Source organism: Drosophila willistoni, assembly GCF_018902025.1.
Source record: "Drosophila willistoni isolate 14030-0811.24 chromosome 2L unlocalized genomic scaffold, UCI_dwil_1.1 Seg168, whole genome shotgun sequence".
Lineage (NCBI taxonomy): Eukaryota > Metazoa > Arthropoda > Insecta > Diptera > Drosophilidae > Drosophila > Drosophila willistoni.
This window is the reverse complement of record NW_025814047.1, coordinates 9,559,137-9,574,514: the sequence shown is the minus strand read 5'-3', so window position 1 is coordinate 9,574,514 and position 15,378 is coordinate 9,559,137. Positions and strand designations below refer to the sequence as shown.

Genomic DNA, 15,378 nt, shown 5'->3' with positions numbered 1-15,378 from the left:
AGACCATAGACCGTACGGACCGGAGCCGAGTTTGACTGATTAAGTTCTCTTGGCTCAGATTTGTCAGAGTGTCTTTAAAAACGAGCATGGCAAGTGGCGTCACTTGCCGTTTATCGACGGTGTCGTCGTCTAGACTCAACAACAACGACCTCCAACCATACAGTACCCCGACCCACGGCACACCCCACACCCCGTTCAATGTCATCTTCAGTCGTTGATTTATGTATGTTCCCTACCAAAAAAAAACACAAAAATAACAAATAAACAAGCTTTTACAATTTCCGTCGAGGTCTGCGGTTAACCCGAGCGTGGATATCCTTCATACACATGAGTGTGTGTGGATTGTGTGTTGGCGCGTAGGTGTATGTCTATGTTTCTGAGGGAAGGAAGGAAGGAAGCCGTTACAAAGCGTAAACTTCCGCCTTAATGCCAATAATGCCATAATGCCAAAGACGCCATATTTGTTTATCACATCCCCAGACATTGGGCGTAAATGGAACTATTTGGAAAATTTGTACCAGAGATTCAAAACCATTAACATTAGATAGCTACTAAGGTAGTAATTCATCTTCGTTGTGACTTCCTCTTAAACACACACCCACACACACACACACGCACACATAGAAATATATAGATACTGGTCTTACTCTTATCGGCAGACTTTTTAATTTGCTGCGCTCATTTCCACTTCAGTTTATCACCAAACGCTCGGCAGCTTTATGTTTTAATGCTTTATGACCGACCCTATATACTATGGTATATTTATGTATGTGTGTGTATGTAAAATGTATACGGACCTTATATTTGTATGTAGGTGTTTCCATTTTGGGTTTTTTGTTTGCCTCTCCACGGTTTTTATTTAATTTTTTTATTACTCATCGTATTTCTAGACGTCACGCATTTTTGTGGCTGCCGTAAATTGTGCGTTAAATTTACATCTACATTTTTTCCTTTCTTTCATTTTTTTTCCTCTCCTATTCGCATTTTTAAGCGGCCTTCAATTTGCATATTTAAATTGAACAATCACAAAGCAGCAAAACCAGCAGCAAAAGCCGACTTCTGCAGATTCCATTTGTGTGGCGAATTTTAAATATTTTTGCAAAAAAAGAATAAATGAAAATAGAAAACTGTGTTGGAAGGAACTTTATATACTGTAGCACTCTTCCCCCCACACACATACACACACACACACACACATGTAATGGCTATATTAAAATTCGCCCACTGTCGACATCTTTTCCTTCCTTAGTTCGCATAATTTCCCAGCCATAAATCTAAATTCAAGACCAAATAAAAAGATTCCGAATGTAAACTTTGCTAAATGACGAAATTTAAATACCCTTTGAGTGTAAAATCAGCTGCCTTTGGCATGGAAGGACGGTGTTGGGGGCTCGGGGGTCCTGGACACCCTCCAAAATAAACGTCTCTCAATATTTGGCTCTCTTTCACTCTACCTTTCTTTACATTAGAGTTGAGTAAGTTTAATACTTTCTAGCATTAAGATTAAAGTTATAGAGTCTAAATTTAGTGGGCGATTACAGAGAGGACACCCCATTTTTCCATCCATCAGTCGCAAGTCCAGAGTCCAGAGATGAGAAAGAGTCTAGCCTCTTCGGTTGGACTCTGTGCGAGATGTTAGCGAGTATATTTTCTTATTATTGAAAAGTCGCGGTGGCATTCAATGGACTTCACTTAAATCACACTGACAGGCTTTCACTTGAATTGAACGGCCATTTATCATGCGGAGCACATGTCCTGGCGAAAGCCAAGGAAAGAAAATTCAAACTGAGAACAACAACAGAAAAACAGTTATAAAAAGCAGCAGTAACAAGAGCCAGCTAAAAGCCACAAAATGCCAGTGAGCCCCTTTTCCCGTTTTCACGTCTTTTCTTTCCATTTCCGTTTTGGGTCTTGGCGGTCACAGTAGCCACAGCATTACGCAATTTAAATGAGATGGGGACAGGGCTGAAGGGTCGATTGGGCGTGGGGGAGGGGCAACATTTTTAGTGGAAAAGTTTTAAGGCGTGGAGCAGAAAAGTTTTAGCGGCGTGAAAACGCTGCTTTATGCAATATCTCACTCTTTTTGTTCAGCAGTAATTGATAGGGCCTTCTGTGGCACTTGCCCTCTTCTTCTTGCAGAGAACAAATTGTCCGACCAGGAGGCGTTGGAGGAGATTCGCCAGCTGAGCATGCAACTGCAGCGCATACAGGAGATGGCCCCACCCAAGGGGGTGGCTGTGATGACCATTTCCAGCCTACTGGATGGACTTAAAACCCCCGGGGGCATGATGGTGGTGGCGGCAGCGGCCACCCACGCCTCCTCCCAACAGCAACGAGCTCTGCCCTTGCTGGCCCTCAATGCGGAGATGCAAAAATACAATCAACAGCAGCTGCAATTGCATCAGCACCAGCACCAGCACCAGTATCAGAACAACAATGCCAACGGCCGAGGCGGAGGCGGAGGCGGAGGAAGTGGTGTTGGTGTCACACGCACCAGCATACCCACCATGGTGCTAGAGACGCCCCCATCGTCCACCCCGCCATCGACAGCATACGAGGATCGAGCCATGAATACCGAACTTAGTGGCGACGACTTCCGTGAGCAATTGCTGCGTCGCACTGCCGATGGCCACATCATATGCAGTCGGTGCCTGGACGCGTCCAAAGAGCACTACTATTGCTGTCCACCGCGCAGCGCTTGCGAGCAGTTGGGGTCGCCGCAGCCGGAAGGCAGCCTTAGTTTTGCGAACATTAAGCTGGACTGCATGTGCTCGCAATCGGAAGATCTGGATCAGACGCAACGCCGTCGGCCAGCACTGCGCTCGGCGGCCACCAACACGCCGCCGACCAGCTGCAAGCGCGGCCCACGCAATCTCCTCGAAGCGGAGGTCAGCATTTCGTATCAAATTTGTGATAATTGTAGAAGTAAGTATAAGCTTAATGGGCGGAGACGCAGTGGCGAGGAGTCCACCCACCCGGCAACCAGTCTGCCCAGTCAGATTCGCAGCAGCGAACTGCTGGATCGCAGTGCATCGTCCACAGCTGTGGGCAAAATAACAGCCCACTCTACAGACGACCTTGCCTTGTTCAGCGCCATCGGCAGCAGTACCACCGTCGAAAGGCAGCTGGAGCCAGCGCGAGATCCAGACGATCCGGACCAGCAGCCCAGTGGCACTCCCATTCCCACTCCCACTCCTGTTCCGGCTCCCGCGCCCTCACTGGGAAACGTGTCGAACGCATCGAATAACTCAACTAGCCAAACGGACAAGACAAATGGAAGCGGTGGAACCACAAGGCCCAAGCGTCCAGATAAATTGGTGCTTGATCTTAACGATCGCTCGAAATATACCAAGGAGGTTTCTGTATGAAGGGAAAGATCGGGCTGTCAAATCGGTTTAGATTCAAATGAAGGTATTGATTTCGAAACACCAAATTCAAACTTTGAATAATTTCTAAGCATATTTGCCCATTGTTTTCTTATTTAGCCAACAATATTTTTTAATTGAAACACGGTCAAGGTCAGCTTTAAATAGGTTCAACCTCTTGCATTAACTCAAAACAAGTTTCCGAAAATTCATTCTATTGATTAAGTTTCGTAACCGATTAGAAACCGATTTGCGTGCTCGCTTCTTTAATGGGAAATGATATTATCTATGTAATACATTTGTGTACTATTTCTGTATGTTATGCCAAGAGTTTAAAATTACCAAAGACTTTACGAGATTATATATTATGCCTAGGTACATACATACGTACATACATATGTCGGTAAGTAAGTACTTCTTAGCTAATAGATATTTGTTATTATTGCGCTAGTACTAACTAGACTAATCTATTGTTAAGCCTAAAACGCCTGTTTTCAGCGAGAGAAGTGAACCGAGAAGAAGCGGAAGGGAAGTGTTGAATGTTCAAAGTATTTGCATTGCTAAGCAAAATGATTTGCAACTCTAATGAGCCCCTTAAAATGTTGTGAATATTTTGCAAATAACACAGATACATAAACACCCTCACACACACACACACACACACACACACACGCAGATAGATGGAGCAAACAAACAAACGAAACCATTTTGTTGAAAATCATGTGTTTTAGCTGAAAATTGAATTTATATTGTATATCTATAAATACATACATACATCTGTTTAAATGTATATATGCATATATATGTATGTACATATGTATATACATACATATTGTATATACTTTGTATGTATGCATATAGGCATTTAACATAATTGAAACTAAATTGCTTACTAATTGAAAACGTCACAAAATCATTTGAAGCAGCAGCAAAATGCATTTTGTGTGTAATTAATTAAGTCACATCGTTTAAAGTGCCGCCTCTCATTCCGCCAATATCTGTGTATATATTCATACTTCCATAATATAGAGCGTAAATTTTGTGAAAAATAGTTAAAATGTAAAATAAACATATCTCTGCCAAAAAACCAAAAACAAAGGAAAACAAAACAAAAAAAAAACCAACAACAAAACACTAATGTAATTCAACATAAAAATCAACTTAGTAATAATTGATGGTTCGGTTAATGTGCAATTAGCTGCAATAATTAAGTAAAAGCAATCAAAAAAAAAAGAAAGAAAGAATAATAACAAAGAGATGTAAAACTACAACTAAAACTAACTAACAATTGCCCAAAACTGTTTTGTTTGCCTATATATACATATATATTATATACATCAATGTAGTTAAATATTCCAGTTATTGAGTGGAAAATACATTAAATGTATGAAAAATGTTGAAAAATAAATTAAATGAAAAACCAGTCAAACGAATGAATGTACAAAAAAAAAAGGACTCTCCTATCACTTATGTTCGGGAGGAAGCGAAAAGGTTCATTAAAATCTTAGACAAAGACCCAGCCAAACATCGGGGACCAATTTAATGACATTCTCACTGGCTTATCAATAAGTATGTGAGTGTACGTCCTATATATGTATATGTATTGCATACCCTTGCCAGATCTAACACATCCAAGTTTTTGTTTGAAAATTGTTGGCGCCTTTTGCGCCTTTATGAGCACGTTATGGTTTTTATCTTTATGGACATGCCTGTGTGTGACCCTTTTTTCTTTTTTGGCCATTTATGTTGCCATTCCACAAATGCCTTTTCAACTCACAAATACACACGCACACTCACACACACTGTTTTGAAGGAGACGTTAATTTAAATGTTTTACGGCAGTTGCTGTTGATGATGTTGCGTCTCCAGTCTCCAGAGTTCAGGCCTCATCGGATGTGTGGATGCTGTCGTTGTTTGTGTTTCAAATTAAAATTCTCCAGTCGGCAGTTTCGTTTCATACCCTTGGCAACTCTACGTGATGAGAGTATGTTTATCCCGAAAACAAAGTAAGTAGCAAGCAACAATTAGGACACCGCCAAATGAAGATGCTTATCGATGTTGCATGATAATCAAGAGCGACGTGAAAAATTTTATTATTTTATGGTCTAGAATCGGTCAATTAATTTCAGTTTGTCTAATAAGGTTTCACATTTAAGGGAAAAGGCAACTCCTTAAACTCATATCTAATATCTTTTTAGGATGTGTCCATGCCTCAAGCATCAAAAATATATATCGCCAAATTCGATAACTCTTTCAGCTCGAAATCATACGATCTGGTAGCTTTTCAGTCTCTCCTATGACCAGTCTAGTCCAAGTCCAAGTTGAAGAAAGTTTACAGATTATAGTTTTATAATACTTACAGCTTTAAAAAATTTGGGTATTATTTTTCCATCACAATTCGATTCCCTATCATTGTACAAGGTATAGCTTTTCTTTTACTTTTTATCTCTACTTTAACTGCGAATACAGCATACTTTTAGGGGGTATCCTGTGGTCGCATATCACATCAAACCTACAGAGTTGTTGTTCATTTTTTTGAAGGGATGGCAGGCAGAAGGAAAAGCAGGGGCAAAAGTGTTATCAACTGCATAAAGAACTGCCAGGATGTGTTTGTGTATCCTGCTGTGTGTTTGTGTGCGTGTATTGAATTTGAAACCAGATACAAGAAGGAGCATTTGAAATTAATTTAAAGACACGTAAGTTTTTAAATTGTTTGAAAATTGAATTTCCAATCATTACAGACGTACACACACACACACACAGCATATAGATTTATATATGTACAACATCGATTTCAGTCCCGTCTGACAATGGGAGTTATTTGCAAAAGTTTCTTCATGCACGTGACACGAAGGCATGCGGCATTAATTAAACTTTCAGCCAGCGGGAGAACGCCAACGGAAACGGATTCCCAATCGGAATCGGAATCGGAATCTCTGCCCATTAAATTACATAAAATTGTCGCTTGGCAAGTGGCTTAAAACAGCTTTTTATTTGTATTGACTTTTGCCTCTGGGACCAACCCCGCGACATCACCCACATCCACATCCATCTCCATCTCCATCGCCATCCCCATTCCCGAACCATTTCTCTACGGTTAATGGCACAACCAGCAACAAGAGTCACTCGTCACACTGCTGCTCTATTTTTACGGATACTGTTTAATGAAATGCAATTCAAACAAGCGGCTTCAGCGCATTTCGACGGAAATTGAAATCGCATGTCTGACCACAAACAATTGCAAAAAATAAAACAAACAAGCGACGAACGTAAAAATAGCAAAAAAATATAAATACGAATTTCTCAACAAAAGGTAAAAATTGTTTGGCGTTGCGTAAACAGCACAGTGGGCCAAAAAGTATGCCAACAAACAACAATTTTAACACTAAAACAGTTTGTAAAAGTTTATTGAGAACCGGATTCTGCAACGATTTCTATAAAAGGACATGGAGGTTCTTCATTTAATACAATCGGCAATTCTCATCAACTAGGATGATCGCCAGGTTAAGAAGATTTAAGTGAATCTTGTAATCTTTCAATGAATTTAATTTTGATTTGCTTATAGTTTTTCTGAAAAAGTAACTCCCAAGATATAATTTCTCACAAATGCTCCTTCAAGGTTCAATAAAAAGTTTTCGAAAATCCTTTTTTAACTACATTAATAAAACATTTTTAAATTTGTGAGAGAATCTTTCTAATTCCTTATGATAAGTGCCTGACCTGATGCCAAATAAATGACTTAAATATGTACTTCTTAAGAGTCCATCCTAAAGTATTCCATTCATTTTTTGCCACTTTCGAGTAAGTTATGCCCCATTGTGCCTTTGCAATATGTTCATCAATTGATTCAAGCTTGAGGCAAGTGGTCAGAACTATTAAAGCTCTCATGTAGGGAGAGAGGAAAGCCAATTAAATACTTCAAATTGTGATGGCAGACGAACAATTTGAAATTTCATTATTTTAAAGTAGTTAACCCCGAAGGCCTTTATTTGGGCTACTCCATTGGCTTCTTCATGAGCTGCCGAGAACATTTAATTAAACGCCTGTTGCAGACAGTCAGCAAGGCAGGGAATCGGGCTAGGACACTGGGTGCCGATGAGTTGGGCAGGAGGCTTCGAAAAGTCAAGTCAAAGAAAACAAAAATAAAGAAACTTCATCTCGAATTGGGTCATAAATTTCAAAGCAAAGTGCTTCGACTTCGCTCCTCTCGCTTCCCCATCCACCCGCGGGCATCCTTCAGGTCGTTTCGTTAAACAAAGGAAAATTACAGTTAACAGAGGAAAACACACAACACAACACAACACAAAAAAAAAAACAAAAATGCAGAAGAAAATATAACAATGTAGGTACAAATTGCTTTTCGGCTAGCCCGGGCCAATTGTAAAGCAGTATAATGGATAATGTGCGTCATGTCGATTGTCGGGTGACTGGTAAAATGCTGAATGTTGAATGCCGATTGCTGGTCTGGATTTCAAACATTTTTCATCACTTAATTATGGCAATAAATGCCAACGGCAATTTCTTTTCGCCGCATCAAAATGGCATTAAATAAAAAAACATGTTAACGACTTTCACAAAGAACAAAATTCTCCAAAAATCATTCATCTGACCAAAGTTTGAATACCCTTTAAAATACCTCGTTTCGCCACAATTAATTCCGTAGAAACTAACAAAAAGACAAAATTGAAAAACTGATCACATGTTCATAGCTTTGCATTAATATCAAGTGTTAACAGGATGCTGCAAAAATAAACATGATGAAAATTTGGAAACGGGATGTTATCCCGATCAGGAATATATATATCTTCCGACCAGACATCCTTTTTTCGCGAGGGTATAAAAAGAGAGAGAGAGCAACGAATTTATGTGCAAAACAATAAAGCTGCCTATTCACCCATTCAACCAAACACACACTGGCACATACACATACACACACACAAACACAAGGGAAAGGGGGGACTTCTTTAATGTAATGGAGTTACATGTTGTTGGCAAGGACACTGCTATTGACTCACGTGCTTTCCGGGCGTGGAGCCAATTAAAATTAAAGTAGGCAAAAGACAACATACCTACACACATATACATACGTACGTTTGTGTGTCTGCCTGTCTTTGTGTCAATGAGTACGTGTGTGTGTGTGTGTACACAATACAATAAAATTAAATTGCTCAACACCTTATTAACAGCATCTGCTGTCTCACAGTAGGAACTAAATCGTTTTCTCCCCCATTACTCGCACTTTAGATCATTCTTTTCTCACTTTTATTACGGGCCATAATAATGTTATTTCTGAGCTAAGCAAAACAACAACAAAACAAAAGCTAATAATAATACACCGGCTTTAAATGTCTTCGATTTGTTCTGAAATTCGTTAGAAAAGCAAATTCAGAATCGTCTTCTTTTCGCAATTCAACTTTTGCAATATTTTAAAATGTTCTTCTTTAAAAACCAACAAAAACAAATATTTTTTTATTTCTCAACATTTTTACTTCCTTTTTCAGTAATGATTTCCTTAATCGTCGCCAATGCCCGTCCTTCGAGACCATTTGTTCAGATTCGGAAACAGGAAATAGTCTCTGAGAGCCAAAAACGCTTTTATAATGCGGAGCGCTTTTGTTTTCATTGGCAACTTGTCATGGCCTTGCAAATAAGTTCAATGTGCAAAAGCCGCTAGCTTATTTTTCCGATAATATCAAGTCGACTAGCCACCAATCCGATCTTACTATATGTATGTATATTTCATATAACTTTCATCGGTCGAAAATAGGGATTCCAGGGAAGAGGAAAATAACCCAATCTTCATTCGTTGAATTCAAAATATGAACTGATAATACCCTTGCAAAAAGGGTATATTAATCTTGGTCAGAAGTGTGCAACGCATAGAAGGAAGCATCTCCGACCATATAAAGTATATATATTCTTGATCAGCATGACGAGACGTCCGTCTGTCCTTTCGTCTGGATCAACACAAACTACTCCTAGACCGTCAGAGCTACAGAAATTTTGCATCTACTCTTGTGAATACTGCACAGATTGTATATCTCAGCCGGTTCCGACCACTATATCACATAGCTCTCATACAAACGGCAAAGTCGCGAACAGTGACTTTTCTCAAAAACTACTTTATTTTCTGACCTATTGTCATAAAAATGAATACTTGTTAGCTTTGTATAAATTAAACACAATCTTAGTTAGTCGCATAAAAAAAACAAACTTTATTGATTTAATATTGAGTACACATTTGAAATCTTTCTTTTTTACTGGAAGACTTTGTGACTACTAGACTGAGCTAAGATCGCGGAGTTCTATCGGAGTGACAAGTTTGAACTAGGATTAGAAACTGAATTGTGTAGATCGATTATGTTTGAATGAAACCTCTGATTTTGGACGTCGATGGTGACAGCGACGCTTGTTGAGTCCAATGGTCCAACGCGAGCGTGGGATCTGTTTATCATGAAATTGATTTGGGCGACATGATGGCTGGTGTACCGAACATGACGCTTATTGCCGAATTGATTTATGGGATTGGGCGACTTGCCGTCTGATGTACCGAATTTGACACCATTCCCCTAGGAATGTTTAGTCTGGCGATTGTATGAAGACGATTGTGTGTTGCAGGGTTATCGGGTGACATTCTTGGCTGTGCCTTCTATGATCATGCCGATGCTCATTACGTCAGTGCTCGTTATGATAACTCTTGAATGTTCTCTATGAGTGCAGTGTGAGTGTGATTGTGATGGTGAAGCATATCTGGTCTTAACTTATATATATTAATGTGCGTTCCAAATTTGATCAAGAACTATATCATATAGCTCCCATATGAAGTATCGGTCGAAAACCGTGACTTTTATCAATATACCAGACCATAATTTAGCCAGCCTGAGATTGTAGACCGTTTTTATTTGCGATCAGCGAAATCAGTCCTTCAATATAACTTTTCTTCTCTTTGACGCCTTTAGGTGAGGGAAGAAGCAACATATATTTCAAATATATATACATATATGAGCAGTCCTCGATAGATGAGTTGTCTAAGTGACTCAGTCATTTAGCCAACTGAACAACGAGGATCCGGGTTCGAATCCCAGGCTAGTGTATGGATGTAGTTTTTCGTCTAATTGTAAGCCGAAGGCCTTAGTTGCCAGTGCTTGTAAAATAATGTTAGGTTGATAGTTTACAACTATATCCTATACTTATAATAATAATAATAACATATTATATATGAAGAATTAAATTCAAACTAAAAAATTAAATCGTTTCGGGACTTTTTATAGTTTCTACAGGCATTTGAAGTGCAACAAACATCCCCACGTTTGTTTTTAATTTTTACCAACTTGTCAAAGCTGAAATAATTGAAAATTCTGAGAAGGACTACAGGATTCTACGTGATGTCTAAGCAATGGTATTTGTTTCACTTTTGACTCATCGAGTTTCCTCAAGAAGTTTCATTAGTTTTAGCTTTTACACATTTTTAAGCTTTCGATAGAGTTTGATGGGCGTTTGTCCAGAATACACTTCATCTAGTAAAGCGATAAAAAGCTAACATGGGCCAAATATTTGAAAATTACACCTCATTTTAGTAATTGATACTATAATTGTATCGACATTATCTTTTCGGTATACCTGGCAACTCAGCACAGCGAGGTTTGAATGACCTTTACTAAAGTCAACTCTTACAAAGTCAGTTTGCTCGAGTGGCTTTACAAAAAATGGACACTTTTTAATACGTCATGCCTGCTCTAATTAAAGTATGTTAATTTTAAACTGATAAATTGAAGTTGAATTTCACTTTGAAATATTTATTTTTTAGCCATACTACTTTACTTTTCATTTTCGTAATAAAGTCATTAACATCTTTGGGAAATTTGGTCAAGATCGGACAGAAAATTTACAAATCTTTTACCACGCCATACTACTAAAAACTTGTTTTTTTGAAGTGTTACAAATCTAATTTCAAAAACATTTTTTGGTTACTTCGAAAGTTCTAGTTTTTGCCAGTAAAAATATTCCAAAGATGTCTGCAAATATTTTGTGATAATCTTTTACAGATATTAAAATCAATTATGTCAAGAACTGGGCCCGCCAAAAGCCCTTTAAACCGAGAACACTTTTCATTTGCTAAGATCTATTATTGTAGAGTTGGGCTTGGATTTGTAAGGACCACAACTTTAGACAACTGAGTGACCTCCCTTTTAACCTATATTTTAGACGGTTTCTGGCAAGTCGACCTTGCGCCGTAAACAATTTCTCGGCCATTGGCTGTAATATTTATGAAGGCCTGGACGGCTGTTAGCTTTGAGTCAGTTGACACAAAAGTTTTATATTCAGTTGTATATGAACATATGGTTCCTAACAAGACAGGTGTTGGGTGTTGCCTTTAAAGTAACTAAACGGAAAGTTTTAAAACTCACAAACTTTTGACGCCCTTCTCCTATTTTGTTGATAAGTTTGGTTTCAATCAGATATTCATGACTCCCCCATCTCTAAGGTAGGACAATTCATTATGTAATAATGGGCGAGCTTCAGTTCGAATTAAGTACCAAATCGAAGCTCTGGCTTAAAATGTTCATGTTAATTGGTTTTCATTGTTTTTCGTCCACAGGCAGACAAATATTTTTTCTGTGCTGAGATAAAATTTTATCTAGTCCTCTGCTTGGGCATTCATTATTCAACTGAAAAAGCCGGCCTGAACTCTGGACCAGGCTCATGTCAGACAAAGCTACCTCAACAATTTTTCACAGAATTTGTATGTATATTTTCATTGCACAATAAAAAATATAGAAAAATGGGGGAAAAAATGTTAAAGGGAAAACCAAAATCCACTGACACACAAGACAGTTACCAAAGCGGGCACGATTGTGAAGGAATGTGGAAGAATGGAAAGGGTGGGGAAGGGGTGTGGGGATGGGGGATGGGGGAGGTGCAGCATATGCATCGAATTAGAATGCCCGGCTAGATATCAAAATGAAAGTCTGCACAGAGCACAAGTTGTGTGAAAATAATGCGAAGTAAAATAAAAGCAAAAGAGAACGAAAAGAAAATAACGAAAATATTTATACACACGCACTAACCCACACACACACTCTGAACCACACCCACTCCCACACCAAGTCCCACTCATACACAAACACAATTGCATTTATGTGCACACGTGAATTGCATTAGAAAGTTTGTGCCGGCATATAAAATAAATCTGCCTCAAGTGCAAAGATTGCTGTCAGTCCTGAGTCCTTAGTCCTTAGTCCCACCTTACCTGACAGGCAAAAAGTACAGAAAGGAGGCAGAGGCAAACTTAGCGATGGCAGTAAGAAAAGTCCAACTATCGATCATGCATTCTAATAAAATGAGCTTCTAATAAAATGAGCTTCTCATCTTATTAACAACATCTTGGCTGTAATATTATTTATATTTATGTAACTATCGGAATATTCGGAATATTATTATATATATTCGCAACCGGTTAAATAATCGACCGACATTTCCCATATGCCGATTGCCGATTGCAGAAGTGTGTCATCTCTTATGCAAAGATACAGACATTCTCCCCGGCTGACTGCCAGTCAGTCGTTCAGTGAGTAAGACTGGCAGACTGGGAATTTTTAGCTCCATCTCCAGAGTGTGTACATACGTTTGGTTTCTTTGTCAACTTTGGGTATGTGTGGACGGACATGGCTGACGTGTCAGTTACAAGCAATTGTGCAAATGTGTCGGTTGCCATTTTGAGGATGAGATGTGCGATAAGCGCCAAATGCAAAAATTGAGTATAAACTCAATTCCTGAATGGGATGGGAAGATTGAACACGGGGAGAGATGTGTTCGTCGTCAGCAGATGCAGATAAAGATAGAAAAGTGTGAATAGTTTCCTACTCGTTTTCACTGATGCCGAAAAAAAAGAAGGAATCAAAACGTAAACGAAACGAAAATAAAGAATGAAACCGAAACTGAAACTGGCACTGGCACATGAGTTTTAGTATCCATGTAGGTAAGTCCTATCCCCCTCCTCCACCTCCCGCTACTACCTACCTTTCCGTCATATTCGCACACCGTCTATTTGTGGAGCCTCTGTTTGGCACTTAATAGAACATCTGCATGCCGAATGTCGCGTGTATGTCGTTTCCACAGTCAGTTGGCTTAGTCCTTGGTCCTTGGTCCTTGGTCCTTGGTACTTCTCATCCGCTTCAATCGAGCGTGCAAATGTAAGTAAATGCGATTTCGTGCAGCATCAGTTAAATCACTCTTTAAAAGTGAAAACTCTTTCTGCCGCTAAGTGCATCACAGGTGGCTCGGGACGAATGCTTTCAACTAAGTGGAAAGTCAAAGGTGAGTTGCATATCAGAATGGTCTGACTAGCAGTGGCCCATTAAAGTATGCAACAGTTATTTCTCTCGATCCAACTTTAATACGCACTGTTATCTTCTCAATGTACTCATGTCAGCACTTTAATTCAGTTCGGATTACTGCCACAAAGAAAGAAAGGCAAGAAATATGGCACAAAGTAAGCGGAAAAGTACACATCACAAAGGCGGCAGTGGCCACTAAACAACAGAATGGAAATCCTAGTGAGCCGTACAGACCCAAGGGCAGAGGCAGGATGTGAGCAGGATCTGGATATGCCTCTGTGTTTTATGTTCTGCAGCATTCAACAATAAAAACGTGAAATGTTTGTAATGAAAAGCGCAAAGCGGTAATAAAGCTCACATAGTCAAACTGAAAAACACACACACAGTTAAGCATTCCTAAGTGCCCACGTGTATGAGTGCGTTTGTGTGTGTAGCTACTTTTCCCTAATTGCTGCACTCAATTCACATTTAAGCGCAATTGAGGCAAAGAAGCATTGGGGGAAAGGGCAACAAGGCAGCAAGAGAAAGCCACAAATGCATTTTGCGGACATGCTTAAGCCAAAGGCAATTACATTTTCGGACATAATACTCAAACTGAAGTGATACAAAACCATGAAGAGAGTACTAAAGCCATAAAAGATATTTACCGGGCATTAATTGTTCAATCGAAATAAGACTCAAGGTGAGCAGATCCCGCAACAAATTAATTGCTAGCCAGCAAAATAATTTTTACGTTCATGCGGTGGCGCTGACGTATGGAAACCGTTGCAAAGTTTGTCTTATTTTTAATGGATGAAATGGTGAATGACGTTAACCGCAAATATCACACACTAGGGCTAAGTTATATAACCGATCATCAGTAATAACTGCTCACTAGTCAATCACATGCTCAAACTATTTTTCTTAATGTAGAAGAGATTCGTGAATTCGGGACACGTAGAAACGGTTGATTCGACCACCTCTCGACATTCACTTATCACGTAACAAAGGAGAGAAATACCAAAATTCGAATGCCACTTCAGCAATTTCTGTTTCGGTCGTCCATTAATTGTGAGTCGCCGACATCATAAATATGCCGAGTGAGAAATTTTAATTAATTCTCCAACTAACGTACAGAAATGTGTCAGACATTCACCCGGAGAACATGCATACATATGTATGTACATATATATGTACATGTGTTTGGTATAAATTGTGTGTGATTTGTGACAATGTGGCAATTGGTTGCATCAGTTAATCAATTGGAGATTACCACTTTCGGCCACAAATAAAAGTAAGTAGTTTTATGTGCGAAGCAAATTAGCAAAGGACACGAAGAAAAGTTGTCTTGTAAGTTATACTTTTCTGCTTTCTCTCACTCTCTTTCTCTCTCTCTCTCTCTCTCTCTTGTTAGCTCTATCTCTTTCTCTATCCTACTCCGTGTCTATCCGTGTAACACTGTAATTTTTGGAAAATTAATTGCTTTGAAAACTCTGCAAAGATGCTACTTGACACAGAACTTTTTGCGTCCGTCTGTTGCGTCCTTTATTACTCGGTGCTCACTGCACAGTCAGCCAAGAACTGCAGCCAGAGCCAGCAAAGTGCCGCGGCGTCCAAATTAAATGGCTGACAAAGTGAGCAGCAGCAGAAGCAGCAGCAACAGTGACTGCAAAAAGGAAAAAAACAAGAAGTTTTAT

General features: G+C 39.3%; 1 protein-coding gene across 1 annotated transcript in view; it reads left to right on the top strand.

The window, feature by feature from the left end:
• The window catches only part of LOC6652356, a 50,054-nt gene extending 45,923 nt beyond the window's left edge, over window positions 1–4,131 (top strand). Inside the window, exon 13 of the mRNA XM_002074613.4 lies at window positions 2,140–4,131. Within this exon, the coding sequence (XP_002074649.3) occupies window positions 2,140–3,368 (1,229 nt within the window). The 3' untranslated portion in view covers window positions 3,369–4,131. The remainder of the gene's footprint in view (window positions 1–2,139) is intronic.
• Window positions 4,132–15,378: the final 11,247 nt, after the last annotated feature.